Source organism: Micromys minutus (assembly GCF_963924665.1).
Source record: "Micromys minutus genome assembly, chromosome: 29".
NCBI lineage: Eukaryota > Metazoa > Chordata > Mammalia > Rodentia > Muridae > Micromys > Micromys minutus.
In genome coordinates, this window is record NC_137964.1 from 12,321,840 (window position 1) to 12,348,750 (window position 26,911).

The window sequence follows — 26,911 nt, forward strand, 5'->3', positions numbered from 1 at the left end:
GAATAGAATTACTTCAATTTACAAACTGTGGTCCTTCAGGAACTGAAGGCAGGAACTGAAGTAGAGAAATATGAAGGAACACTGCTTAAAGGCTTGCTTCTAAAGTCACATCCAGCTACCTTTCCAATACAACCTGCCTAGGGCCACCTGCCTAGGGATGGTACTGCTCACAGTGGACTGGGCTCTCCTACATCAACTAAGAGTCAAGAAGGTGCCTCCCCCAATATGCTCACAGACCAATCTGATAGAGGCAGTTTTGCAGTTGAGGTCCCTTCTTTCCAAGTGTGTCAGATTGTCATCTGACGCTAATGATGACAGTAAGAACTCAACACTTAGAACTATCTGCAGTGCTTTCTAGTGCTCAGTTTCATCGTCCCGAGGTGGTTTTTTAGTTTTTTGTCAGTTTGGAAATATTACTTCTTTTGTCATTTGAGCTTATATAGAAGCTACTCAAGGCCACATAAACATGGATCTTGTTTTCTTTTTTCTTTTTTTCAATTTTATTGGATATTCTCTGTATTTACATTTCAAATGTCATACCCTTCCCCCCGCTACTTCCCTCCCTCCTCCCTGTCAACTTGCTTCAAGTTTCTTACTTTGATGCTGGTTTTCTGTATATTGCTTTTACTATGTTTATGTATTAGCCTTGAATTCCTGACCTTTCCAAGACTTTTAACACAAAGGGGTGTTGAATTTTGTCAAATGCTTTCTCAGCATCTAGAGAGATGATCATGTGTTTCTTTCCTTTGAGTTTGCTTATATAGTGGATAACATTGATGGGTTTCCATATATTGAACCATCCTTATATCCCTGTAATGAAGCCTACTTGATCATAGTGAATGATTGTTTTGATGTGTTCTTGGATTCGGTTTGCAAGAATTTTATTGAGTATTTTTGTATCATTGCTCATGAGGGAAATTGTTCTAAAGTTTTCTTTCTTTGTAGGGTCTTTGTGCGGATTAGGAATGGATGTAATTATGGTTTTGAAGAATGAGTTGTGTGGTATTCCCTCTGTTTCTGTTTTGTGGAATCATTTGGAGAGTATTGGTATTAGGTCTTCTATGAAAGTCTGATAGAATTCTTCTTTAAACCCATCAGGTCTTGGGCTTCTTTTGCTTGGGAGGCTTTTGATGACTGCTTCTATTTCTTTAGGGATTATGGGACTGTTTAGATGGTTTATCTGATCCTCATTTAACTTTGGTACTTGTATCTGTCTAGAAAATTGTCCATTTCCTCTAGATTTTCCAGTTTTGTTGAGTATAGACTTTTGTAGTAGGATCTGATGATTTCTTGAATTTCCTCAGTTTCTGTTGTTATGTCTCCCCTTTCATTTTGATTTTGTTAATTTGGATACTCTCTCTGTGCCCACAAGTTAGTCTTACTAGGGGTTTATCAATTGATATCAATGATTTTTTTCAAAAAACCAGCTCCTGGTTTTGTTTATTCTTTGTATAGTTTTTTTTTTGTTTGTTTGCTTGTTTCTATTTGGTTGATTTCAGCTCTTATTTCCTGCTGTCTACTCCTCTTGGGTGTATCTGCTTCTTTTTGTTCTAGAGCTTTCAGTTGTGCTGTCAAGTTGCTAGTGTTTGCTCTGTCCAGTTTCTTTTTGGAGGTGCTCAGCGCTATGAGTTTTCCTCTTAGCACTGCTTTCATTTTATCCCATATGTTTGGGTATGTTGTGCCTTTATTTTCATTAAATTCTAAAAAGTCTTTGATTCCTTTCTTTATCTCTTCCTTGACCAAGCTATCATTGAGTAGAGCATTGTTTAGCTTCCATGTGCATGTGGGTTTGTTGTTGTTGTTGTTGTTGTTGTTATTGAAGACCAGCCTTAGTCCATGGTGATCTGAGAAAATGCATGGGATTATTTCGATCTTCTTATATCTGTTGAGGCCTGTTTTGTGACAGACTATATGGTCAGTTTTGGAGATGGTGCCATGAGGTGCTGAGAAGAAGGTATATTCTTTTGTTTTAGGATGAAATCTTCTATAGATGTCTGTTAAATCCATTTGGTTCATAATTTGTTAGTTTCACTGTGTTTCTGTTCAGTTTCTGCATCCATGATCTGTCCATTGATGAGAGTGAGGTGTTGAAGTCTCCCACTATTATTGTGTGTGTTTTAATATATGCTCTGAGCTTTAGTAGAGTTTCTTTTATGGATGTTGGTGCTCTTGTATTTGGAGCATATATGTTCAGTATTGAGAGTTCATCTTGATAGAATTTTCCTTGATGAGTAAAAAGTGTCCTTCCTTGTCTTTTTTTGATGACTTTTGGTTGAAAATCTATCTTATTCGATATTAGGATGGCTACTCCAGCTTGCTTCTTGGGACTATTTGCTTGGAAAGTTTTTTCTCAACCTTTTATTCTTAGGTAGTGCCTTTTTTTGTTTCTGAGATGAGTTTCCTGTATGCAGCATAATGCCGGATCCTGTTTATGTATCCAGTCTGATAGTCTATATCTTTTTATTGTGATTATTTGCTCTTATTGATGTGGGGCCCCTGGTAAGGCAGCACATCCTGTTGGGAAATACGGCATAACAAAACATTTCTTACCTCACAGCTTGGACATGAAGGAAAGAAAGAAAGAATCCCAAAATCCCCTTCAAAAACATTCTTCCAATGACTTCAGACCTTCTGCTCACTACACCTAACATTTCCACCACTTCGCAGTAAGATCAAGCTGGGGAATCAGGATCCGTGCACATGGGTCTTTGGAATTCTGGATCCAAACTTTAAAGTACAAGCATCATCTCCAAGGGCTCAAAGTGAAGTTGAGGATAGCAGACTTTTTTTTTTTTTTTTTTTTTTTTTTTGATCAGCATCGGTAGGAGTTTTATATAAAAATCAGGCCTGTAGAATGTGAGTGGTCACCCCATCAGATGGAAGCACTGGGGCCAGAGTGGCACAGAATCTTGTGACTGGCTACCTTCATCTGTGAGGGAATCGACAGGACCCACATAGACAGCTGCTTAGAGGGATGAGGTCGCAGAGTCTCTGTCTACTCCTTGGCAATGGCGAAGGGTTTCTCTACTTCAATCTTGCCACAGTCTGCAATGATCACATCCTTCAGGGGCTTGTCCCGGCTGTCTGTCTTGGTGCTCTCCACCTTCCGTACCACATCCATGCCCTCTAGAACTTTTCCAAAAACCACATGCTTGCCATATAGCCAGGAGGTCTTGACTGTAGTTATGAAGAACTGGGAGCCATTGGTAGCAGACTCCTTTCTTGACCTCCCTGAGCCAAGCCAACAGATCTACCTAGAGGAAACTCAAGTCCAAGAATGTGCCATGGATACTGTCTCAAAACAGCCTTCCCTTGGCTTGATGCTTCTGGGGTGTGGGGCAATGGCACATCAAAGCCTGTCCTCTCCTCCAGGTGCAGCCACCTGCATTGCCTCTGGTGACCCCCACTACCAGACATTCGATGGAGCTTTGCATCATTTCATGGGCACCTGCACTTATGTACTGACCCAGCCTTGCTGGCCCAATTCTCAAGACAACAACTTTGTTGTGAGCGCCACCAATGAGATACGCAGTGGCATCATGGAAGTCTCCTACGTCAAAGCTGTCCATGTGCAGGTCTTCGACCTCAAAATCTCCCTGTTGGAGGGTCGAAAGGTTGTGGTACGTGTCCTTTGTTGCCTCCTAGACCCCACACTACCCAACCTCTTTCTCCTTTCTTCTTGTATTTTTGTTACTTTTGAGGTAGGGTTTTATGTGTCCAGGTTGACCTGGAGCATGCTATGTAGCTGAGGATAACTTTGAACTATCAATCCCCCTGCCTCCACCTCCAAGAAATAAGTTCCAAGTCAACTGACTCACTCACTCTCTCTCTTCTCTCTTTCTGTCTCTCTTTCCTCATATCCTGCCTACTTCTGCAGCTGAACAACCAGAGGGTGGTGCCACCTTTGTGGCCTTCAAAAGGACGGGTGACCATTAGGTTGAGTGGCATCTTTGTCCTGCTCCACACAAACTTTGGGCTTCAAGTTCGATATGATGGAAGGCATCTGGTGGAGGTGACAGTGCCTTCCTCCTATACTGGCACACTCTGTGGGCTGTGCGGTAAGCACCCTGGGGGAAAGCTGTGCCCCTCCCCACATGTCTCTATTAGGTGTCCTCAGGGCTTGTCAACTGATGAATGAGTTGAAGACACTGGGCCCAAAAGCAGGTGTCTGGGAAAGCCAGATGTGAAGAGAAAAGGGGTTGCCAACGTGATGGTACTGAAATCATGGCACTTGAGAGAGAGAGGCAAGAGGATCGGGAGTTCAAGGTCATTCTCTGTTAGGTAGTAAGTTCAAGGGTAACCTTGGCTGCCTAAAAATACTGCTCCAAAGCAAACAAAGGTGAAAGGTGGAATGGCTCAACTAGTGGAAGTCTTGCCTAGCATGCAGGAAGTCTTGAGTTTTGTCCCCAGCACTGCATAAATGGTGTGGTAGGGCATGCCTAGAATAGCAGGGTTTGGGAGGGAACAATAAAAGGATGAAAAATTCAAGACCATCCTTGGCTACATAGTTAGTTCAAGGCTAAACTGGTATATATATATATATATATATATATATATATATATATATATATATATATATATATATATATATATATATATAATCTCTTTGTCATTAAAAGAGAACAAAAAGCAAAAACAAAAAGGCAGAAGGGTCAGCCTTGATGTGGCCTCAGCGCCAGGTGTAACTGATGCTCCGGTGCCTCCCTTAGGGAACTACAACAATAACAGTTTGGATGATAATCTGCGCGCAGACATGAAGCCAGCAGTCAGCTCACTCCTGCTGGGAGCGTCTTGGAAAATCCTTGAAGCCTCTGATCCTGGGTGAGTTGGGTATAGGATCTTGGCCTAGCTCTGATCCTGGGTGAACTGCACTTGGGTGAGCTAGGCCTGGGGGAAATGGATGGAGAGAGATGGACACGGTGGGCTCTGAGCATGGGGGAACTGGGCGTCTGATGAGCCAGGCCTAGGGAAACTGGTCCTGGAGGAAGTCTGCAAGTGACTGTCTCTTGTGTGTCTGGGCTCCCAACACCCAGGGATCCAGTCCATTCTGCTCTGCATCCTCTCTTGAGTTTCCGGTCTGGGATGGAGCTCAGGACTTTTGCCCATAGCAGATACACACTCAACCACTGGCTAAAGTTCCATCCCTGACCTGAGGCTGGAAGTTGGAAAAGTTGTCCCAACAGGACTGGGGTGTAACCCAGTAGGTAAAGTGCTCTACTAGAATTCGTGAAGCCCTGTGTTCTGTCTCCAGTACTACATAAAGCAAGCATGATGGTGCATGCCTGTAATACCAACAGATGGGAGGTGGAGGCAGGGGGATCAGAATTTCTCAGTCATTCTAGGCTGTATAGTGAATTCAAGGTTAGCTTGGGCTACATGAAAGAGCTCTCTCTCTCTCTCTCTCTCTCTCTCTCTCTCTCTCTCTGTGTGTGTGTGTGTGTGTGTGTGTGTGTGTGTGTGTGTGTGTGTATTGGGGCTGGAGAGGTTACTTAACCTTTAAAAGTGCTAGCTTTCTTGCAGAGGACCTAGGTTTGGTTCCCAGCACCCACATGATGGCTCACAACCACTGTAGCCTCATTTTACTGGGATCTGCTGCCCTCTTCTGACCTGTGTGAGCTCCTGCACTCATGTGCCTGTACCCACACTCACACTCACATACGTAACTAAACACAACAAACTGAACATTAAAAACCTAATTAAATGTAGACAAGCTGGGCATGGTGGCTCTCTGTGAGTTCAAGGTCAGCCTGAACTCCTTGAGAAGTCCCGCTGACCCCTCCAGCCTTCTTCCTTCCTGATGTGTCTGTCCCCTGGCCACTTGAGGGTTCCCTGTGTCCTTCTCATTTTCTTCTCTGGGGCTCAGCTTCAGTTTGGTGGACTCTTCCAACCCAAATTTCTAACCTTTCCCTTCCTCCTTCTCCAGCTGCTTCCAAGTTGAGGGCAAGCACTCCAGCTGCCTGGAGAATGACATGGATGACACCTGGATTAGAAAATGTGCCATCTTGATGAACCCTGTTGGTGAGAGACATCTCTTCTCAGGCCCTTTGTCCTTGTCCCTAGGCATGACCCTATGCAGGTTATGTTGGGAGAAAGGGTCAGAGTATAAGCGGATAGAAAGGCAGGAGACCAACAGGAGTGAAACAGCCAGGTGGTTATTGTTTCAGGAGCCGTGACTGATAGGCTCTCTTGGACATAGGTTCCCAGCGCATCTGGTTTTGTCATTGTTTTGTTTTGCTTTGAGACTTGATCCCATGCATCTCAGGCCGGCCTTGAACCTACTGAGTAGCCAAGGATGACACTGAACTCCGATCTTCTTGCCTCTGCTTCTTGAACGCTTGGAAACATGAGGTGCTGGGGATCGAATCCAGGGCATGACGAGCAAGCACAGTTGAGCTTCCTCCCCAGTTCCTGGTTGTCTCTTCAGAAAAGGTCTTAGTTTTAGCCCGGGGTGTTTTGTGTAGCTCAGGCTGGCCTTAAAATCATGGTGATCCTCCTGCCCCATCCTCCCGAGTGCTGGGGTTATGGGTCTGTGGTACCAGGCCTGACTACACCCAGGCTTTGGTGCAGGTGGATGTTGAGCTAGCTGTGCAGGAGCTGAGGAGATAGCCCAGTTGGAAAGCGCCTCTCTTGAAAGCACAAGACTTGAGTTTGAGCCAAAGAGCCCAAATAACCTGAGTGTGGGGCTGGGGAGGAGGCTCGGGGAGTTACTGCACTTGTCCCCAAACGTGAAGAGCCGATTTCCCGGCGACCCACACGGAACCAACTCCAGCAAGTGGTACTCTGACCTCCACAGGTGTGTGTGGCATGAATGTACCCATCCCCACAAAATTATAATAAAGCAACCATCCAGGCATGGGGCACACATGTGTGACCCGAGTGCTGAGAGAACAGAGACAGGTGAATCCTTGAAGCTCACTGGCTAGCAAGCTTAGCTGAGGTGGTGAGTTCCCACTTGGTCAATGAGATGCTGTGTCTCAAAAGGCAAGATGGAGGACTGCAAAGATGGATCAGAGGATACAAGTGCCTGCTGCCGTCAAGTCTAACAACCCGAGTTTGATCCCTAAGACTCTTAAGGTGGAAGAAGAGAGACCTGAGTCCTGGGGGTTTTGACCTTTGCATGTGTGCTGTGACACATGCCTCTACATACACACACACACACACACACACACACATACACACACACACACACACACACACACACTATTAGTATATATGAGGTGGGGCCAAGAAGATGGTTTACCATGTAAAGCTGCCTGCTTCGACTTGAGTCGAATCCCCAGAACTCATGGACATTTGGACAAGAAGAACTGACTTTGCATAGTGCTTCTCTGACCTTTATATGCTTTAGTATATGTGCCTGTACATGCATATCACACACACAAATGGCATAGCACATGTGCCCATGCATACATACATACATACATATTACATGCAAAATAAATAATAACAATATTAATAAAATTAAAACCAAGGTGGATTAATCCTGAGGAAGGACATAAAGTTGTCCTCTGGTCTCCCCTGGTCCACACACATGCACCTGCACACATACACAGAATATACACATATCCTCTACCTTAGCGGTACAGAAGCTTCGAGGCCCAGCTTGCTCACTGGGCTCACCCTCTTCTCCCCCACTTTATCTTGTCCTCCAGGGCCTTTCTCCAGTTGCCACGAGGTGGTGCCCCCTCAGGCCAGCTTCTCCAGTTGTGTGTATGGCCAGTGTGGGACCAACGGAGACAACCTAACCCTTTGCCGCTCCCTGCAGGCCTACGCATCTCTGTGTGGCCAGGCCGGCCAGGTGATTACCTGGCGCAACAGCACGTTCTGCCGTGAGTGATCCTCCCCCTACCTCCTCCAGCCCTTGGGGGACCCTGAGAACCCTGGTCTCCCCTACCCAAAGGCTAAGTTCCTCAGTCTGCATGCACCCACAGGGAGCCCTCTCTCCCCTTCCTCATTCATCTTCCCACTGGCCTCTGTCCTTTGCTTGTTTTAGAGTGGCCAGAGCCTCTTTGTCCTTGTTCTGGTTGCTGTTGGTGGTTTTGTTGCTGCTATTGTTTTGAGGCAGGATCTCAGGACCTCATGTAACTCAGGCTGGCCTCAAACTGGCTGTGTAAGTCAGGAGAGGAGGATTACGGGTGTCTGCCTTCATGCCTGATTCCGATTTTTATCTCATCAAAATTTGGCCTTGTGCCTAGTTATTGTCCCCCTTCCCTTCCCCCAGGCCACTTCTTTTTACAAAACGCTTTTTTAAACTATTTCAAATTAATTAATCCGAGACAGTGTCTCACTATGTAATCCTGGCTGCCTGGAATTGGTTTTACTCAAATTCGAAGAGGTCTGCCTGCCTCTGCCTCCTGAGTGCTTGAATTAATGTTCTGGGCCATCCTCCCGGCCAGAAGCAGTCTTTAAACCGTTTTAAAGTATTTTGTTTTCTGTATGGGTTGGTTGGCTTTTGTTGCATGTGAATTCATATGTGGTGTGCATGTATATGGATATTCCAGCTCCCCTTTTATTTTTTATGTGTGCATGTATGTGCAAGCCATGATGTACCTATGGAAGTCAGAGGACAACTTGTAGGAGTCGGTTCTCTCCTTCCGCCATGAGGGTCCTGAGGAGCAAACTCAGATGAACAGGTTTCAGCAAGCACATTTACCCTCTGATCCATTACCGCCCCTGTATATTCATTTTCACATGTGAACACGTGTATGTGTGTATGTGTGTATGTGTGTGTGTGTGTGTGTGTGTGTGTGCGCACGCTCGTGTATATGTAAAAAGCAGAGGTTGACCCTCATGTCTTCCTTGATCTCTTTCCACTTTACTTGCTGAGGGAGGACCCCTCTCTAAACCTGGAGCTCTTTGGTGAACTGTTCTAGCTGGCCAGCTAGCCCTTGAGAACCCCTCAGCCTCCTGAGTTTGGAATTGCAGGTAGACAACCACGTTGACCCAGCTTTTATGTGCTTGCTGGGGATCCGAATTCCAGTCCACACAGTCACTGTTTGGCCATCTTCCCAATCTCATTTGTTTGTTTGTAGCCAAAATTGGCCCTGAACTCTCTGTACACTCTATGGTGTCCTCAAACAGTGTCTTGGCTGCTGGGATTTGAGACCTACATCCTTCCTTTTCTATCATTGTAGTTGTAAGGATCAAGCCCAAGGCTCTGTGTATGTTAGGCAGACCCACTACCATGTAGTTAAAGCCCATTTTAGGCATCTGGGGAAGACAGTATGACAGTTCCTAAAAATAATTAAGTAGATTTATCTGACCTACAATCCAGTCCTGCATGTGTGCAGAAAACAGTAACTCATCTGCACAGAAATTCTTACACAAATGTGTAGGCTTAGACTTTTCAAAAACTTACTTTAATAAAAGTTCTCAAATGCTTTGACCCCCCCCCCCACTTCTAGCCCACCGACTGAGGTAGGAGAGAAAAGATGGTAACTAGGGTAAAAGGATGTGGACTTACTTAGAAGTAGTTGCTAGTGACGATTCCAATCTCTGCTGTCGGGATACCAACAGTCCAGTCCAGTAGTGTCAGCTACCAACAAGTCAGTTCATCAAACGTGAGTCAGCAGCAGTGGCACAAACCAGCAGAAACGCAGGGCCGGGGGAGGGACCAGAACCAGTCAAAATTCAAGGAGAAGTCTCTGTCACGTCTCAATGAAATGAAGATCAGCAAAGACAGGAGACTAACAGTGTCGCACGGTTAGCTTTGCAGGTGCCAGTCACTTCTGTTGGGTCCACCGTATACTCTCTGCAGACTTCACGTGCCCTCTCTCGGGTCTTGCTTTAGCAAAACATTACACGAGCCTGCATCACATGACACAACTAAAAATTCCCACTTCACAGAAGTCCATACAAACAGCCTTCATCACAGACAACCAGGGGATGAAAGTCTGGGCTACAGGTGCCAACCTGTAACCCTGTACTTGGGAGGCAGCGGCGGGAGAGCCTGTCCGATCTAGCAAGGCCCCACTAAGAACAAAGAAAGATTGGAAACCCTTCAAACGTCTTATCAACCATGGAGGGGGCAAACCAAATACGGTGTGGTCACATAGTTATGCAGCCATGAAAAGAATGAAATCCCAGCTCAACATGGGTGAATGCTGAAATGCTCACTAGGGAGGCCACAGGGATCATATGTGATACCGTTTGTATAAAGTGTCCAAAACCATTTTGGACATTTTTAAGTGTACAAAAATCAGTGGTAAGAAGGCCATTCACTTTATTCTACAACCACCAAACCCCTATGGCCATCTGTCACCTTGACTTCTTCTTCCCCAGCTGAAAGTCTGACCTATTAACTCTCCATCCCATATCCCCTCAGCACTGACTTCCTGTAGGAATTGCCATAGTGATAGATACTTGGGAGGCAGAAGCATCAGGATTCAAGGTCAGACTGGGCTACATAAGGAATTCCAGGCCGCCCAGGACTAGATAGTCTATGTCTCTTCCTCTCTCTCTTTCAAAAAAAAAAAAAAAAGTGGACAGCACTTAAGAAATTGTGTTGAGAAATAACACTGAGGTTAGGTGTTATTTTAATATTTTAAAATAATGATGCTTTTAATATAGGTGTGACTTTAATATCCTTGTACGTACATACACCCATACCTACACGTATCCACACACGCACGAAGATGGGAACATAAAGAATCATATGGAATGTGTCCTATGATAACCAGCCTCTTTCACTTAGCAAGACTTCCCAGGTTCGCCCATGTTGGAGCACATACCAGTTCACTCTTCATTTTTCGGGGGGAACATGGGATTTCTAGACAGAGTTTCATAAATCTCACGCTGGCCTTGAACTCTTTCAACCTTCCTGCATCGGCCTCCTGTGCTCTGGGGTTATAGGTTTGCCCTGTCATGCCCAGGTCATGCTTCCTTTCGAAGGCTAAATAATAGTCCACTGTAGAGCCATGCCAGCCAAGAGTGGTAGTCATACATGTAACCACAGCAACCAGGAGGCTGCATAAGGAGGACTGTGACTTTGAGACCAGCTTGGGCTACAGTGGCTCATGTCTGCAATCCCAAAACTGGTGAGATTGAGGCAGAAGGATCAGGAATTCAAGGTCATTCTTGACTACATAGCAAACTCAAGGCTAGCCTGGGATACATGAGACCCTTCCCAGGAATGTTCACCCCAATGTCAGGAGCTAGCCATTCTGCCTTCCTTAACATTTGTATTCTTTTTAGCTCTGAGGTGTCCACCCAGGAGCAACTACAACCCATGTGCCAACTCCTGTCCAGCCACCTGCCTTACCCTAAGTACCCCAAGAGACTGTCCAATACTACCCTGTGTCGAGGGCTGTGAATGCCAGAGAGGCCACATCTTGAGTGGAACCACCTGTGTGCCCCTCAGACAGTGTGGCTGCAGTGACCAGGATGGCTTCTATCACCTGGTGAGAGGCCTTATGGCAGGGGATGCTCTCCCATTCTGACTTCATGTGGGCATAGGAAAGCAAGAGAAAAGAGACCAGGAAGGTGGAGGCCTTGTAACCCAAGAAGAGGGGGGGGGCAGGACAGAGCCTGGGGGTGTGGACAAAGGCTAGATGCTGAGAGGCTGAGAAAAATTCAAGATCAAGACCCGGGAGTGATAGTGCCTGCCTGTAATCTCAGCCCTTGGAAGGGAGGCAGAGGGGTCATGAGCTCAAGGGCAGCCTGGGCTACATAGTAGCTACATAGTAAGAGCCTGTCTCAAAGAAAAGACAGATGAGTAGATAGAAGAAAAATGGCCATGGGGAGAAAGGAAGGGAAGGAGGCAGGGGAGGGAGAAAGATGGGGGAAGGGAAGGGACCAAATGCAGCTACCCTTCTGGACTGGGGAGGGCTCCACCTGTCTCCAGTTTCCAAGTTTCCTATTGGCTCTGCTGATGATGGCCATGCCCCACAGTTGGGGGAGAGCTGGTACACAGAGAAGACCTGCACCACCCTCTGCACGTGCTCAGTCCACAGCAACATCACCTGCAGCCCCACATCCTGTGAGGCCAACCACGTGTGTTTGCGCCAGGATGGGCTGCTGCGTTGCGCTGCAGGTAAGCCGGTCTGTGATGCAAGGGATGTCCCTTCCGTCAGGAGGGGCAGCTCTCTATTCCTCCTCCCAGTATCCCCTCTTGTACTGGAATCTGGCATACTCTGGCCTTACCTGAAGGACTTGCGGCAGAACTCAAATTGTCATGCCCTCACCTCCCACCCTAGTCTGGTCTTGAGCTCCTGATCTTCCTGTGTCTAGTTCCCGAGTGTTGGGATTACAGGCATGTACCACCATACCTAGCTCTTTCTTTAATGTTTTCAAAAGTATTCTTAGTTATTTATTTTCTGTGGGGAGATGGGCATGCACCTGTGCATATATGGAAGCCAAAGGACAACGTATGGAAGTCGGTTCTCCCACCATGGGAGTGCTGGGAATCAAGCTCAGGTGATCAGGCCTGGCTATAAGTTGCCTTACCTGTTCACCAGTCTCACCAGCCCACACCTGCTCTTGCATAGCATATTTTAATTCCTAGCTGGGTAAGTCACATGCTATCCTGCCTTCAAGCCTTATGCCAGCAGATCCTTGGACTTTGATTCCTTCCTTCCTTCCTTCCTTCCTTCCTTCCTTTCTTCCTTCCTTCCTTCCTTTGTTTTTGTTTTTCCATACAGGTTTTTCGTGTGGCCCTGGCTGTCCTAGAACTCAGTCTATAGACCAGGCCGGCCTTGAACTCAGTGATTGCCTGCCTCTGCCTTCTGAGGGTTGAGATCAAAGTCACGCGCTGCCACCACCACACTTGGTTCTCCTCTTCTTGGGTCTCTGTGGCTTGGGCTAGGCAGAGAGAAGGGTGGATGACATTCCTGTGGGCCTTGGCACGATCCCTCAGTCACCTCTTTGTCCACAGAGGTGGGAGAGTGTCACATCTCAGAGGATTCCCAGATTGTGAGCTTTGATGATCATAACCATCTTATTCAAGACACGTGTACTTACATCCTGGTCAAAGTGTGCCACCCCAACATGAACCTGCCTTTCTTCACGATCAGCGCCAAGATGGACGTGAACACCAACAGCCAAAACAAGGCTTTCCATGTCTATCAGCTGTATATTGATATCTTCAACTTCCACATCACTCTTCAGAAAGACCATTCAGTCCTCATAAGCTTGGTACTAATCCTGGGCTGGGAAAGGAGTGGACACTGGGAGGAGAGTCTCTGGTTCTCCATCTATTCATGGTCTATCTTCCTTTTCAGATCAATGACTCAGTGGTCACCCTTCCTGCCACCACCCAGATCCCAGGAGTCAGTATTGTGACTGAAGACGCCTATACCATTGTCACAATTAAGGATGAAATTCAAGTCAAATTTGAGAGCAATAGTTTTTTAAATGTCAAAATCCCTGCATCCACTAATGGAAAGGTTAGAAGGAAAACACCTGGCTATATGCTGGGGAGTTGGATTTGGGGGTGTAGAAAGGCATACCATCCTTACCACACCGAAGAGACCATTCCCCAGCATAGAGGCTGGAAACAGAGTATTCGTTCCTATGCAGGGATGGGCAAGTATGTATCAGTGAAAAGTGCCTTGGAGCCTGGTGTATTGGTACATGCCTCTAATCTGGCCAGCTCCAAGCTACCCAGAGAGACTGTGTCTCAAAAACTAAATGGCTTCGGTTTTATTGCTTTCAGGAAGTGCCAACCTATTATCCAGGAAGTCTGGGGTTCCATCCCCAGCAGTGCATAAACTGTGTAGTGGTACAAGTCTGTGGTCTCTGCACTTAGGAGTTGGAGGCAGAAAGACCAATAATTTAAGGTCATCTTCAGCTACACATCAAGTTTGAGGTCAACCCGGGCTACAGAAAACCCTGTTTCCAAAGAATAAAAATTAAAAGTTTTAAAGGCAGTGAAAGTCAAATGGTAGAGCACCTGAGGCCCTGGGTTTCATCCTGAGCACCAAAAAGAAAAGAAGCCCTTATCTCCATGGTCCTGAAAACCCGCTCCCCCTGCCTGCCTAGGTCTGCGGTGTGTGTGGCAATTTCAACGGTGAAGAAGACGATGAACTCATGACACCCAGTGATGAATTAGCTGAGGATGAGCAGGAGTTCATGAATAGCTGGAAAGATGAGAACATTGACTCAAAGTAATGGTCCCCTAATCCATCCATCCTTCCCTCCTCCCTCCTCCCCTTCTCCTTTCCCTCCTTCCCTTCTGTTTCTTTCTCCCTCACGTCTTCCCTTTCACCCTCTCAGGACAGGGTTTCATTGTGTGTCCCTGGCTGGCCTGGAACTTAATAGATGAACCAGGTTAGCCTTGAACTCACCAGTGTCCTCCTGCTTTGTCTCTTGCAGGCTGGGACTGCAAGTATGTACTACCGCTCCTTCCTTCATTTCTTTCTTTTCTCCTTCCTTCCTTCCTTTTTTCCTCCTCCTCCTCCTCCTCCTCCTCCTCTTTTTGTACTATAGTGGATCTCAAACATCCCAGGCAAAGGCCCTAACCTGCACTGTATTCCCAAATTCCATTTTATTTTATGTATTGTTATTGTGTATATGTGAATATGGGCTCAAATGTGCCATGATGCGCATGTAGATCTTGAGTCAGCAAGTATTTATACCAGTTGAGCTATTTTGCCATCGCTCTGTGTGTGTGTGTGTGTGTGTGTGTGTGTGTGTATGTGTGTATGTATGTGTGTGTATGTGTGTGTGTATGTGTGTATGTGTGTGTGTATGTGTGTGTGTGTGTATGTGTGTGTGTGTGTTTAAGGTAGAGTCCTTTTATGCATTCCATGCCAGCCTCAAACTCTCCTATAGCTAAGGATGACTTTGAACAATTTTCTTTCTCTCTCTCTTTCTCTCTTTTCCTTCCTTCCTTCCTTCCTTCCTTCCTTTCTTTCTTTCTTTCTGTTTTTTGAGACACAGTTTTTTTGTGTAGCCCTGGCTATTCTGGAACTTACTCTGTAGACCAAGCTGGCCTTGAACTCACAGAGATCTGCCTGCCTTTGTCTCCCATGTGCTGGGGTTGAAGGTGTCCACCACCATCACCTGGTAAACAACTTAAATAAAAAGATTTCTCTGTTTTGTGTTGTTTTCCTTCATTTATATGTATGAGTGCCTTGACTGTCTATTTTCCTGGTACCCATGGTGATCAGAAGAGGGCATTAGATCTGCTGAGACTGGAGTTACAGATGCTTGTGGACTCTCAGGTGTACTGCAAACTGAACTTGGATCCTCTGTAAGACCAGCAAGTTCTTAACCCCTGGAGCCATCTCTCCATCTTTGATGAACAACTTCATTTTCTTCTTTTAATTTTATGAATTCTGTTGTGTGTGTGCCTGTGTGCCATGGTGCATGTGTGGAGGTCAGAGGATAATCTGCACGAGTCTGTTCTTTCCCTCTTCATTATGTCGGTTCCAGGTCAAATTCAGGTCCTGAGACTTGGCATGTGCTTTATTTGCTGATCTATCTGGACAGCCCCAACTTTGAATTTCTGATTCCCCAGCCTCCCACTTCCAAGCACTGGGATAGCAGCATGTGCCACCAGCCCAGCTCTTCTGAGCCATTGCTTTTCCCATTCTAGTTGCCAGAAAATCGGAGAGCACAACATCCAAGTGGATCAGCAGGAGGTCATGAATGGAAAATGCTGGCCCATGGACTTTGAGAACGCCCAGGAGAGCTGTCAAACTGCCCTCCAGGGTCCTGCCTGGGCCCAGTGTTCTTCCCAGATACCCATCAAGCCCTTCTTGCTGAAGTGTATGAACATCTTTTGTGAGTTCAGAGAACTCTTCCGTGCTCTGTGTGAGTCTCTGCAATCCTTCGAGGATGCCTGCCAGAACCAAGGGCTCAAGCCGTCTATCTGGAGGAACAGCAGCTTCTGCCGTGAGTGCCCTGTAGTCATCCCATAGCTGCGGCCTAAACCATATTGCTCCCCACATATCTCTCTAGCTCAAGCTAACCTCAGAATCAAGATCCTCCTGCCTCTGCCTCCTGAACACTGGGGTAATATGTGTGTTCCACCATACCTAACAAAAGACGTGTGTGTGTGTGTGTGTGTGTGTGTGTGTGTGTGTGTGTGTGCGCGTGCGCGTGTGCATATGGAGACTAGAAGCCATTGTTAATATGCTGTTCTTCAGTACAGCCATCTCCCTTATATATGAATCATATATGATTCCAGGGCTGACCAATTGGTAATGGATAATGAGTTAGGGGTTCATTTGTGGAGATAATCAAAAGCATTCTGAATGCAGCTTTCCAGTTGTTTCTAGGAGATACAGTCTCACAGCAGATTCCCTGGTCTCTGACTCTTAGGATCTTCTGTCCCCTCTTCTGCAGTGTTCCCAATCCTTACCTGTAGGAGTTGTGATGCATATTTATCTGATGGGTGGAAGCAGTTGTTTTATATTTTGACCATGTTTGACTACTTGTATGGTCTCTGTCTGCTGCAAAGAGATGTTTCTCTACTGAGGGGTGAGAACTATGCTTATCTGGGGATAAAAGGATAAGTATTTAGAATGCAGCTCAAAATTATCCTGGTTTAGTAAAACTGTAGCTTCTTCGCTAAGATCCATGACCTCACTAGCCCCAGGCCAGGTTCCCAGTATCAGGCATGTCTTCCCTCTTGTTAAGCCTTAAGTCCAGTTAGACAGCTGTTGATTATTGCCAAGATGCAAATGCCACTATTGTACCCATGAGCTATCTTTCCATGCTGTGGCTGTTGTGACTCATAGGTGTCCCAGCTGTGTAGGACTATTGGTTGTTTTCTTCCTTTCCTCCTTCCTTCATTCCTTCCTTCCTTTCTTCCTTCCTTCCTTTGAAATCTGTACAGCACCTGCTGGAACCATGAAAGCTAGTCCTCAAGGAGGAGGCTTTCAGATAACATCCATCTCAGATCCTCCAGTACTGTACCAAAGTGCATGTGTCCTCAGCAAAAGGAATTTGCCTTTACCTTTGGAGGCTACTCAAGGGCAATAGCCTACATTGTGATGAGCATCTTTTGGAGTTCCATGACTGTCTTAGTTAGGGTTTTATTGCTGTGAAGAGACACCAGGACCAAGGCAACTCTTATAAAGGCAAACATTTAATTGGGGCTGGCTTACAGTTTCAGAGGTTCAGTGTATTATCATGATGGGAAGCATGGCAGCATGCAGGCAGACTTAGTATTAGAGGAGGCAAGAGTTCTACTTCTTAAGCCAAAGGCAGCCAGAAGACTTTTCCTCAGACATCTGTGGAGGAGGCTCCAAATCCCACTGGGCAGACTTGAGCATATATGTGGAACCTCAAAGCCCCACACCCACAGTGACACACCTACTCCAACAAGGCCACACCTCCTTGTTGTAGTTCCATTTCCCATGGGCTAAGCATATTCAAACTACCACACTGACCAACAACTCCAAAGGGGTTTCCTCACACCTGATACTGAGGTTTTTGTTAGTTTAGTGCTCTATAGGAGTATTGTCAGCCTAAGTGACATAACTTCATTTAAATTGCCAAGTATGCACATACACTTACATGTATTATATGTAATTTTTTTTTCAAAACAGCGTCTCCCTGTATAGCTTTGGCTGTTCTGGAACTCACTCTGTAGACTGGTTTAGCCTCAGACTCACAGAGATCCACCTGCCTCTGCCTTCTAAGTGCTGGGATCAAAGGCGTGTGCCACCACCGCCTGGCTGGTTTGTTATGCATGTTTTCACAACCACTGTGGGTTGATGTATACAAATGCCAGACTGGCCTCAGACTTCCTAGGGAGCCAAACATGAACTTGCACTTCTGATCCTCCGAAACCAGCATGCCTTTTTAAAAGTTGTATAACAACAACAACAATTAAGGCCAGAGAGATGGATCAGCAGGCAGGCAAGGACATTTTAGGATTTTTACAATTGTGTAATCCTCACCATAAACCAAGAACCTTTAATTTTTAAAGGGGGACTGGAAAGATGACTCAGCAGTTAAGCATTTTTTGCAGGACCCAAGTTCAGTTCCCAACATTCATATCAGGTGGCTCACAAACCTCTGTAATCCATCTCCAGGGGATGTAATACCTCCTTCTGGCCTCCGAGGGCACTCTTTCACACATCACATACACAAACCCACACATATGCATACACATATGCATATAAGTAAACAAATTTAAAAATCTCAAAATATAAACCAAGGAATAACGAAAACTTTTTGTATTATTATCATTGTCATAATTAATTTAGTTTCCCCTTCATATGAACAGGGTTCTGACTGGGTCCAGGAACCACAGGGGAGCAACCTCTGAGGATACCTATATCCCTCCCAAAAACTGGCATAGAGTCTTCACAGTACCTATGTACAACCTCCAGTATATGGTCAACCATCTCCAGATGGATTCTGATACACGATATAGTTTGGATGCGAAGTCAGCCAGGCCAGGAGTAGAGTGCTGCGGTAGAGTGACTGCCCAGAATCCCTCATGACGGGCTGGGGAAAGAGCAAGTTAGTTAACGGAGAGATGGCTGACGTGGGCAGCATATTGCTGACTCTGCCCATCCGTAAATGCAGCAAATACACTCCATTTGCCTGCTCTCTAATCTGCCTTATTACATTTATTTATTATTTGCATGTGACATGCATGTGTGCACGTATGCAAACGTGTAGCCACAGACATGCAGAGGTCAGAAAACAACTTTTGGTAGTTAGTTCTCTCTTTTCCACTGTGTGGATCCCAGAAATTCAGTTCAGGTCATCAGACTTGACAGCAAGCACCTTTGCTGCTGGGAAATGTGTCGAGCCCTGTCTCTGTTGTGAAAACTCACTTACATAGCCAAAGATAGCCTTGATTTGGATCTTCTTGCTCTGCCCCCTGAGTGCTGGTACTTTAGCTATGAGATTCCACACATAGCTCTTTCCCTTAAAGCCCATTTAAAATTTTTGACAGTTTCCCTAACTACCCTGTGGCCACATTGTACCTAGTACTAACTGTAAGTCCTGTATGTCCCAGGTCACGTTGCTATTACTGGCTGACCTGGATAAGTTTCCCACATTAATTTAAAAGAACTATATTTGCTTGTGTGTTTACCTTCTCATTTATTTCTTCAGGGCTAGGCACACAGCCCATACTCAGCCAATGTTGACTAAATAATAAAATGGGAGACAAGTTCTGTTGATTGAACCTAGCCTGGTTTCTGCAGCCTTTGCTTCCTTGGGCCCCTTCTAGCCCTTGTAACTGATGCTAATCTCCTCTGACCCATAGCTCTGGAGTGCCCAGCTCACAGTCACTACACAAACTGCCTTCCCTCCTGTCCACCTTCCTGCTTGGACCCAGACAGCCGCTGTGAGGGCTCCGGCCACAAAGTCCCCTCCATATGCAAGGAGGGCTGCATCTGTCAACCTGACTACGTGCTGAATAATGATGACAAGTGTGTGCTCAAAACTCACTGTGGCTGCAAAGACGCTCAGGGTGTCTTCATCCCGGTGAGTGAGAGGGGAAGTTGGGATCGGGGATCACTTTCTCCTTTCAGTCCGGATTGAACTTGTCTGGACCAATGGCCCTGGAGTATGAAAATTGGTCCGGGCCTGGTTCAGGCTATGATGGTGCATTACCTCTGCATTGTGTCACCAGACACTTGATGGGGGGCCGTACACAGGTGCTCCTTCCTGAACCCCACCTCCAGCCTCCGATGTAGTTTTGTTTCCATCTGTGCTTTGAGGTAAACCCTGCAGACATACAGGGCAAATAGAAGTCCCCCAACAAGAGAGAAGGCTGTCTTTCCAGAAGCATCTTTCTCCCTACTGTATTCTCTGTCACATGGCTTTTGCAGGAAGGCAAGAACTGGATCTCCAGTAGCTGTACCCAGACCTGTGTCTGCATTGGAGGGGCCATCGAGTGCCAGAATTTCCAGTGTCCCTCGGGGGCTCAGTGCCAGGACAACGGTGATGGCAGCAGTAACTGTGTCAAAATAAGTAAGAGGGCCGTGGGGGAGGTGCTCATGTCCCGAGGGACTGGGGGCAAGGCAGAAAGGTCCTTTGTCCCGTGGCCTAAGAGGTAGATGGGGTACCACAGTAGAGAGGGATTTGGGGGTGCACTGCTGGGCTGTGTTCCCTTTCCATTTAAGTCTCGTAATTCAAGTTAGTCTCCCACGTTCCCTTGGGAGATCCATCTTTTTCCTAAGGGCCTGCACGCTCAGTTAACGGTTGCTGGGGGGAGGAGGATAACAAAGAATGAATGTGTTCTCGGCTTCTTATTGCTCAGCCCAGTCTGCTTCCTGTAGTTTCTGCTTCCTCCGGCCCCTCTGGAGCTCTCCAGTAACCTGTCTGTCCTCCCCGTAGCTGTGCAGTGCCCGGCCCACAGCATGTTCGTCAACTGCGTTCCCCCATGTCCTCCTACCTGCTCCAACCCAGATGGCCACTGTGAGGGCACAAGCCCCAGCGTCCCTTCTACTTGCAAAGAAGGCTGCCTCTGCCACCCTGGCTTTGTGCTTGATATGGACAAGTGTGTACCCAGAATTCAGTGTGCCTGCAAAGACACCCGGAATGCCTTCATCTTAGTGAGTGGGTGTGGAGAGTAGGTTTGGGGTCTCCTTCTTTCTTCCCTCTGATGGTCTCTGCTTGAAGTGCTCCTGTCTGTATGGCTGTCTCTGGGATGTGAAGACTGCTTAGGGCCTGGTACAGAGCAGGCACATGCTCTGAGGATGAGCCTTACCCAGCATATCACTACAGGATTCTAGACACGCCTTCTAACTCTGAACTCAGCACTCCCTGTCCATGTGATTCTATGCCAGCACTGTACTGCCCTGCCACACCCCAAGATGTTCCACAGGAGCTTTTAGTCTCTGCACCATACCTACAGCCTCAGACGCCATTTAAAAAAATATTTTCTACTAGTATTTGGTTGACTAAGTAGATATGGAACTCGAAGATAAGGAGAGCATATGTAAACCCTTCAGGCATGAGGCTAAGCCTGATTCTCTAGAGCAGCCCCTCAGTCTCCACTTCCTTTCTCATCTCCTGATTTCTGTAGGCAGGCAAGACTTGGATATCCGAAGACTGTACCCAGAGCTGCACCTGCACAGAAGATAACATGAGCTGCCAGAATTTCCAGTGTCCCCCGGGGACTCACTGCAAGGACAACGGTGATGGCAGCAGTAACTGTGTCAAAATCTGTAAGGGGGCCATGGGCAGGGTGGGGAGGGTGTGCTCAAGGCAGGAGAAGTTAGAGGCAGGGCAAGAAGGATCTGGGCCTAAAGCTCAGGGCTAAGAGCTACCCTAGTTAGAAAAGCCTCTGGTGACTCATGTTTAGCTAGGTCTGCTCTCAGTGTTAGACTCTAAGTGGTTACTCTCCCACATTCTTTCCTTTCTCTCTATATCTTGGCACATAGTTCACTGTCAGTAAATGTTTGCTGAATGCACAATGAAAGGGGGGAGCCCCAAGATCTCTCAGTTATTCTACCCTGCTTGGTTTCTGTCTTCTATGGGGCCCCTCTACTCTCTCCACTGACTCTCTTCTCCTTCTACCCCATAGCTCTGCAGTGCCCGGCCCACAGCCAGTTTACAGACTGCCTTCCCCCCTGTCAACCTTCCTGCTCTGACCCTGACGGCCACTGTGAGGGCATCAACACCAAAGGCCTCTCTAACTGCAAAGAGGGCTGCGTGTGTCAACCTGGCTATGTGCTACATGACAACAAGTGTGTGCTCAGAATTGAGTGTGGCTGCCAAGACACACAGGGGGGCTTCATCCCTGTGAGTTGGTGTAGAAAGTAGGCTTGAGAGTATTTGGTGCAACAGTCTCTTTGTGTATTAATCAGGGTTCTCTAGAGTGACAGAATATGGAATGACTATGTATAGAAAGGGGATTTATTAGAGTGGCTTACACGCTGTGTCCAGCTAATCCAGCAATGGCTGCCTACAAATGGAAGGTTCAAGAATCTAGAAGTTGTCCAGTCCATGAGACTGGATCGCTCAGACATCTACTGGGCTTTATTATATTCCAGAATCCCAAAGAAGTAGGCTTTAATACCAGTGAAGGAATGGACTTGCTCGAGAGAACATGTACACCAAGAGAGAGAAAGCTCTTTTTCCCTGTCCCTTATATAGGCTGCCAGCACAAGGTGTGGTGTAGATTAAAGGTGAATCTTTTTACCTCAAAGATCCTCTTCTTACCTCTTCAAATGATTCGGTTAAGAAAGGGAATCACTCATAGGTGTGTCCAGTCTTTTGGGTTTTAGTTCATTCCAGATATAATCGAGTTGACAACCAAGAATGGCCATCTACCATAGTGCAGCTGTGAGGACCTGGGTTCAAACTACCACAACCCACAAAAGCTATGTAGTGGTTCTGTTCTCATAGTGCTCCTGGTAGATGAATACAGGCAGATCTCCAGGACGTGGGAACTAACTAGTCTTATGGAGAGTAATGTATGTATGTATGTATGTATGTATTTTATAAACAAGTCTGGTGGCCCTTTCTAGTTTCCTCTGCTTCTCTCTAACCTGGATGTTGTTCCTTGGTTGGTCAGGGCCTGCCATAGGCTAGGCAAGCTCTCTACCTCTGAGGCACACCCAAATCCTGTACTGGGGGATTCTAGACAGCTCCTTTACCTCACTCCCACCTCCCACCCTTGCCTATCAGTTGGGTCCTACTCTGATACTTTGTGGCTAAGCTACATACCAGGACTTCATTGGAAGATTCTAGGCCTCAGCTCTGACAGTGAGCCATTTCAGTCAACAGGTAGACACTCTCACAGGCGGATTCCAGCAAGCACTGTACCCCCAGCCTCAGGTGCAGCATTGGGTCATTTGTTTGTTTTTGTTTTTCTTAAGACAGGATTCCACTGTGTAGCTCCGGCTGACCTAGAACTTACTGACATCCACCTGCCTTTCTTCCTGAGTTCTTAGACTGAAGGCATGTGGCACCACATCCTGACAAGATAGAGTGGCTTTCTTTTTCTCTACCTGTGGGTGACTGATACGCTAGATGCCCAGTCTACAAATAGGGAGGGCAGGAGGAAGCCCTCGGACCGTCAGTGCAGCTGTGCCCCTTGAACCAGCCTGTTCTCCCTCATTGTCATTGTTTTCCCCATTGCTTCTTCAGGCAGGCAAGACCTGGACCTCCAGAGGCTGTTCCCAGAGCTGTAACTGCATGGAAGGGGTCATTCAATGCCAGAATTTCCAATGTCCCTCAGGGACTTACTGCCAGGACATCGAGGACGGCACCAGTAACTGTGCCAATATCAGTAAGGGAGCCTCCTAGGGGAAGGCGGAGCTGGCATGCTCATGACGAAAGGGCTGGGAGGCAGGGCAAGAAGGAGATTGGTTCCCAGGCCTTTGAGGTCAGGCATGGGGGAGAGAGATTCTGGGACCCCCATACTCATCTGGTCCTTTCTCAGCATTTGTTTCTCCCTGATTAGTATCCCATGACAACCAAGAAACCCATTTTATTACTTCATTCCATTTTATTACTTCATTCCTTGGAGCTTAGCACACATCTCAAGCTCAGTAACCATTTGCTGAATGAATAATACTAGGGGGTGGGGAGCTCAAAGCTCTGCCGTTTAGTCCCACCTGGTTTCTGTAGCCACTGCTTCCTGGGCCCCTCTCATCTTTTCTACTAACCCAACTCTCCCTCTCCCCACAGCTCTGCAGTGCCCGGCCCACAGCAGCTTCACCAGCTGCCTACCTTCCTGTCTCCCTTCCTGCCTGGACCCAGAAGGCCACTGTGAGGGCTCCACCACCAAAGACCCCTTCACCTGCAAGGAGGGCTGCGTCTGTCAGCCTGACTTTGTGCTGCTTAACAACCAGTGTGTCCCCAGAACTGAGTGTGGCTGCAAAGATGCCCAGGGTGTTCTGATCCCAGTGAGTGGGCATGGAGAGTGGGATGTGGGGTAGAGGTAGGGGTAGGGATGGCTGGGGAGATAGTTCAGTGGGTAAGGTATATGCATTGAAAAAATGCAGACCTGCGTTTGAATCTCTCTGCAATGCATGTGAATCTCTGCAACGCAAGTAAACTGGCTGGGTAGACTCTACCTGTAATCTAGGGCTCCTGCTGGGAGGTGGGAGGTAGAGACAGGAGAATCCCTAGAAATTTGAGGGCTAGCTAGTTCTGTGTGCTTAGTGAAGAAGAACAAAAGAGGGGAGGGAGGGAGGGAGGGAGGGAGGGAGAGCTGTCTCTATGAAATGAAAGGTGAGGATTATTCTCTGACTTCCATAGATACATGTGCTGTAGTTCCATACACATAAACACACCCACCACACACGAAGATTGTTTGGAAAAGTGCACTTGGGACAGCTTTCTCTTTCCTGGGATGCCCCTGCCTGTGTACATGCTGACTCGGGAGTGTGCAGGTTCATCGGGTTTTAGACGTGTGCTGTTATTAGATGAGTGTGCTCTCGGTAGCTGAGCCTCCACAGCCAGATCGTATGTAGTCAGACGCTGTATGAACTGCCCTGTGCCCCCAGGCCACCAAGGGAAGATTGGAGGCCTGCCCAATACCACAGAGTGGCTCTGTAAGCATGTTGATGGGGGTTTCTAGGCAGGGGATCTACCAGTCGCACAGGTTTCCCCCAACCCCAATTCCCCAACAGTAATTGGTTGACTGAATAGATGTGAAGCCCGCAGATACGAAGGGCAAAGGTCAGCACTTCAGAGAGATGAGGCTATGGCCCTTTAACCAGCCCTTCTGCTCCCGCTTCATTTTTAATTCCTGTGACTTCTGTAGGCAGACAAGAGATGGATCAACCAAGGCTGCACACAGATCTGTACCTGTGTGACAGGGACCATCCACTGCAGGGATTTCAAGTGTCCCTCGGGGACCTACTGCAAGGAAATGGAGGATGACACCAGCAGCTGCGTGGAGCTCAGTAAGAGGACCACAGGAAGGGGGCTGCTCATGACTGGAGAGACTGGGGCATGGCAAGAAGGGGCTTGGTCCCCTGGGCCTTGGAGGTCAGGGGTAGGAGATAACACAGTGAGGAGAGATTCTGGGGACCAGTTTGGGGGCTGGGTTCTTTCTTGGTCTTGGTTTCCTCATGGTTACCACCCCATAATAACTTAGATCTATTTTTACTGCTTTCTTTCCTAGGGGATTGGCAAGCAGTCTGTGGTCAGTAAATATTTTTGGGGGGGACAAAATAAAATAAAACAAAACAAAACCCTACCTTCAAGTTCTCTCAAACATTTTACCTTGTCCTGTTTCTATAGCTTCTTCTTCCTTAAGCCCCTCTGGGCCTCTTCACTTACCCCTCTCTCTTCACCCCACAGCTGTGCAGTGCCCCGCCCACAGCCTCTACACCCACTGCCTTCCCTCCTGCCTGCCTTCCTGCTCAGACCCAGATGGCCTCTGTGGGGGCACCAGCCTGGAAGCTCCCTCCACCTGCAGGGAGGGCTGTGCTTGTGAACCTGGCTATGTGCTGAATAAGGACCAGTGTGTGCCCAGAACTGAGTGTGGCTGCAAAGATGCCCAGGGCGTTCTGATCCCTGTGAGTGGGCATGGAGAGTGGGGTTGGTTGGGGCTGGGAAATGGCTCAGTGTGTGAAATGTTTGCTCTGCAGGTATGAGAAGCTAAGCTTGAATCCCTGCAACCCACGTGAGCCCTGTTAGCCTGACTCTAATTCCAGGGGCTCCTATTGGACTATGGGGCACAGAGGCAGGAGAATTACCAGAAACCTAAGGGCTAAATAGTCTTCTATGGGTAGCAGTAAAGAACAGAACAGGGTGGGGGGAGAAGAGAGAGCTGTAGAAGGTGAGGACCAACAGCTGAGGTTTTCCTGACGTCTACAGATATATGCACTCCTGTTTACAGTCATGCCAAAGAAGACAGAAGCATGCACATGCACACACACATACTACATGTGTTCACACACATGCACGTACATGTACACACAATTTGTTCTAAAAACTAGTATTGTGCTAGAAATGGCACATTTTTTTTTCTTTTTTTAAACTCATTTATTTTATTTCCTTTACATTCAGACCAGTTTCCCCTTCTTCCTCACCCAGTTCTTCCCTCCCCCTGCCCCGTCCACTGCTCCTCCCTTTCTCTTCATTAAAAGGGGAAGCCTCCCATTGGATATCAACCAGCCTTGGTATATCAAGGTGCATCTTCTATTGAGGTTAGGTGAGGCGGCCCAGTGAGAGGAAAGGAATCCAAAGGCAGGTGACAGTCAGAGACAGTCCCAGCTTCTACTGTTAAGAGTCACACATGAAGACCAAGCTATACAACTGTTGCATATGGTAGCGCCTTTTTGGTTTTTTTTTTTTTTTTTTTTTTTTTTTTTTTTTTTTTTTTTTTAAGCCCAGCACTCAGGAGGCAGAGGCACAGGCACAGACAAGATCTGTGAGTTTGAGACCAGCTAGGTGTACAAATAAGTTCCATGACAGACAGGGTTAAAAAGTGAGATCCTGTCTCAAAGCAAAATCAAACCAGAAAACCAGCTGGGATTAGGGTCACTGCCTCCTCTTCTGCTTCTCTCTGCTTGGGACGCTCTCTCTCTGAATGGATGAAGATTAGAAACTGATGCACACCTTCAATCCCAGCAATCATGAGGAAGAAGCAAGTAGAACTCTGAGTTTGAGGCCAGCCTGGTCTACACAGAGAAACGCTGCCTCAAAAAAAAAGGACATCCTAGAACATTCAGCCAGTGTCCTCTGCTGAGCGACGCTCCTGTCCCCTCCCAGGGATGAGAGTGGGTTATACATTACCTAACACTCACTTGACCGTAGCCCCCCCTCACTGGGGAATCCTGGCAGGTTCTCTATAATGAGCCAGGTCCCCAGCCCCTCGGTGGAGAATTCTAGGCTCTACCTTTTAACCAATCTCCTGTACCCTTTAGAGGATTCTAGGTTGAGTGCTCTACAGACTTCTGCATCTGAGCTATGCTCCAAAGACACCAATTGAAGATGATAAGCTTAAGCTCTAACATACCTTCGCCTTCTCAGAGCATGGTTCTAGGCATGCTCTATACCACTAAACTACATCCACAGCCCGAGATGCATT

At 47.1% G+C, this 26,911-nt stretch overlaps 1 protein-coding gene across 1 annotated transcript in view; it reads left to right on the plus strand.

Annotated features, from left to right (window-relative positions):
• ZAN (zonadhesin) overlaps positions 1–26,911 on the plus strand; it is a gene marked incomplete at both ends in the record, with an annotated part of 90,689 nt that overhangs the window by 28,594 nt on the left and 35,184 nt on the right. Inside the window, 18 exons of the mRNA XM_080941040.1 lie at positions 3,373–3,620; positions 3,878–4,058; positions 4,710–4,821; positions 5,924–6,018; positions 7,653–7,829; positions 11,194–11,399; positions 11,890–12,031; positions 12,872–13,131; positions 13,218–13,382; positions 13,978–14,102; positions 15,536–15,834; positions 19,175–19,395; positions 20,942–21,083; positions 21,443–21,660; positions 23,011–23,152; positions 23,554–23,771; positions 24,635–24,776; positions 25,177–25,394. Coding sequence (XP_080797166.1) covers positions 3,373–3,620; positions 3,878–4,058; positions 4,710–4,821; positions 5,924–6,018; positions 7,653–7,829; positions 11,194–11,399; positions 11,890–12,031; positions 12,872–13,131; positions 13,218–13,382; positions 13,978–14,102; positions 15,536–15,834; positions 19,175–19,395; positions 20,942–21,083; positions 21,443–21,660; positions 23,011–23,152; positions 23,554–23,771; positions 24,635–24,776; positions 25,177–25,394 — 3,311 coding nt within the window. The remainder of the gene's footprint in view (positions 1–3,372; positions 3,621–3,877; positions 4,059–4,709; positions 4,822–5,923; positions 6,019–7,652; positions 7,830–11,193; positions 11,400–11,889; positions 12,032–12,871; positions 13,132–13,217; positions 13,383–13,977; positions 14,103–15,535; positions 15,835–19,174; positions 19,396–20,941; positions 21,084–21,442; positions 21,661–23,010; positions 23,153–23,553; positions 23,772–24,634; positions 24,777–25,176; positions 25,395–26,911) is intronic.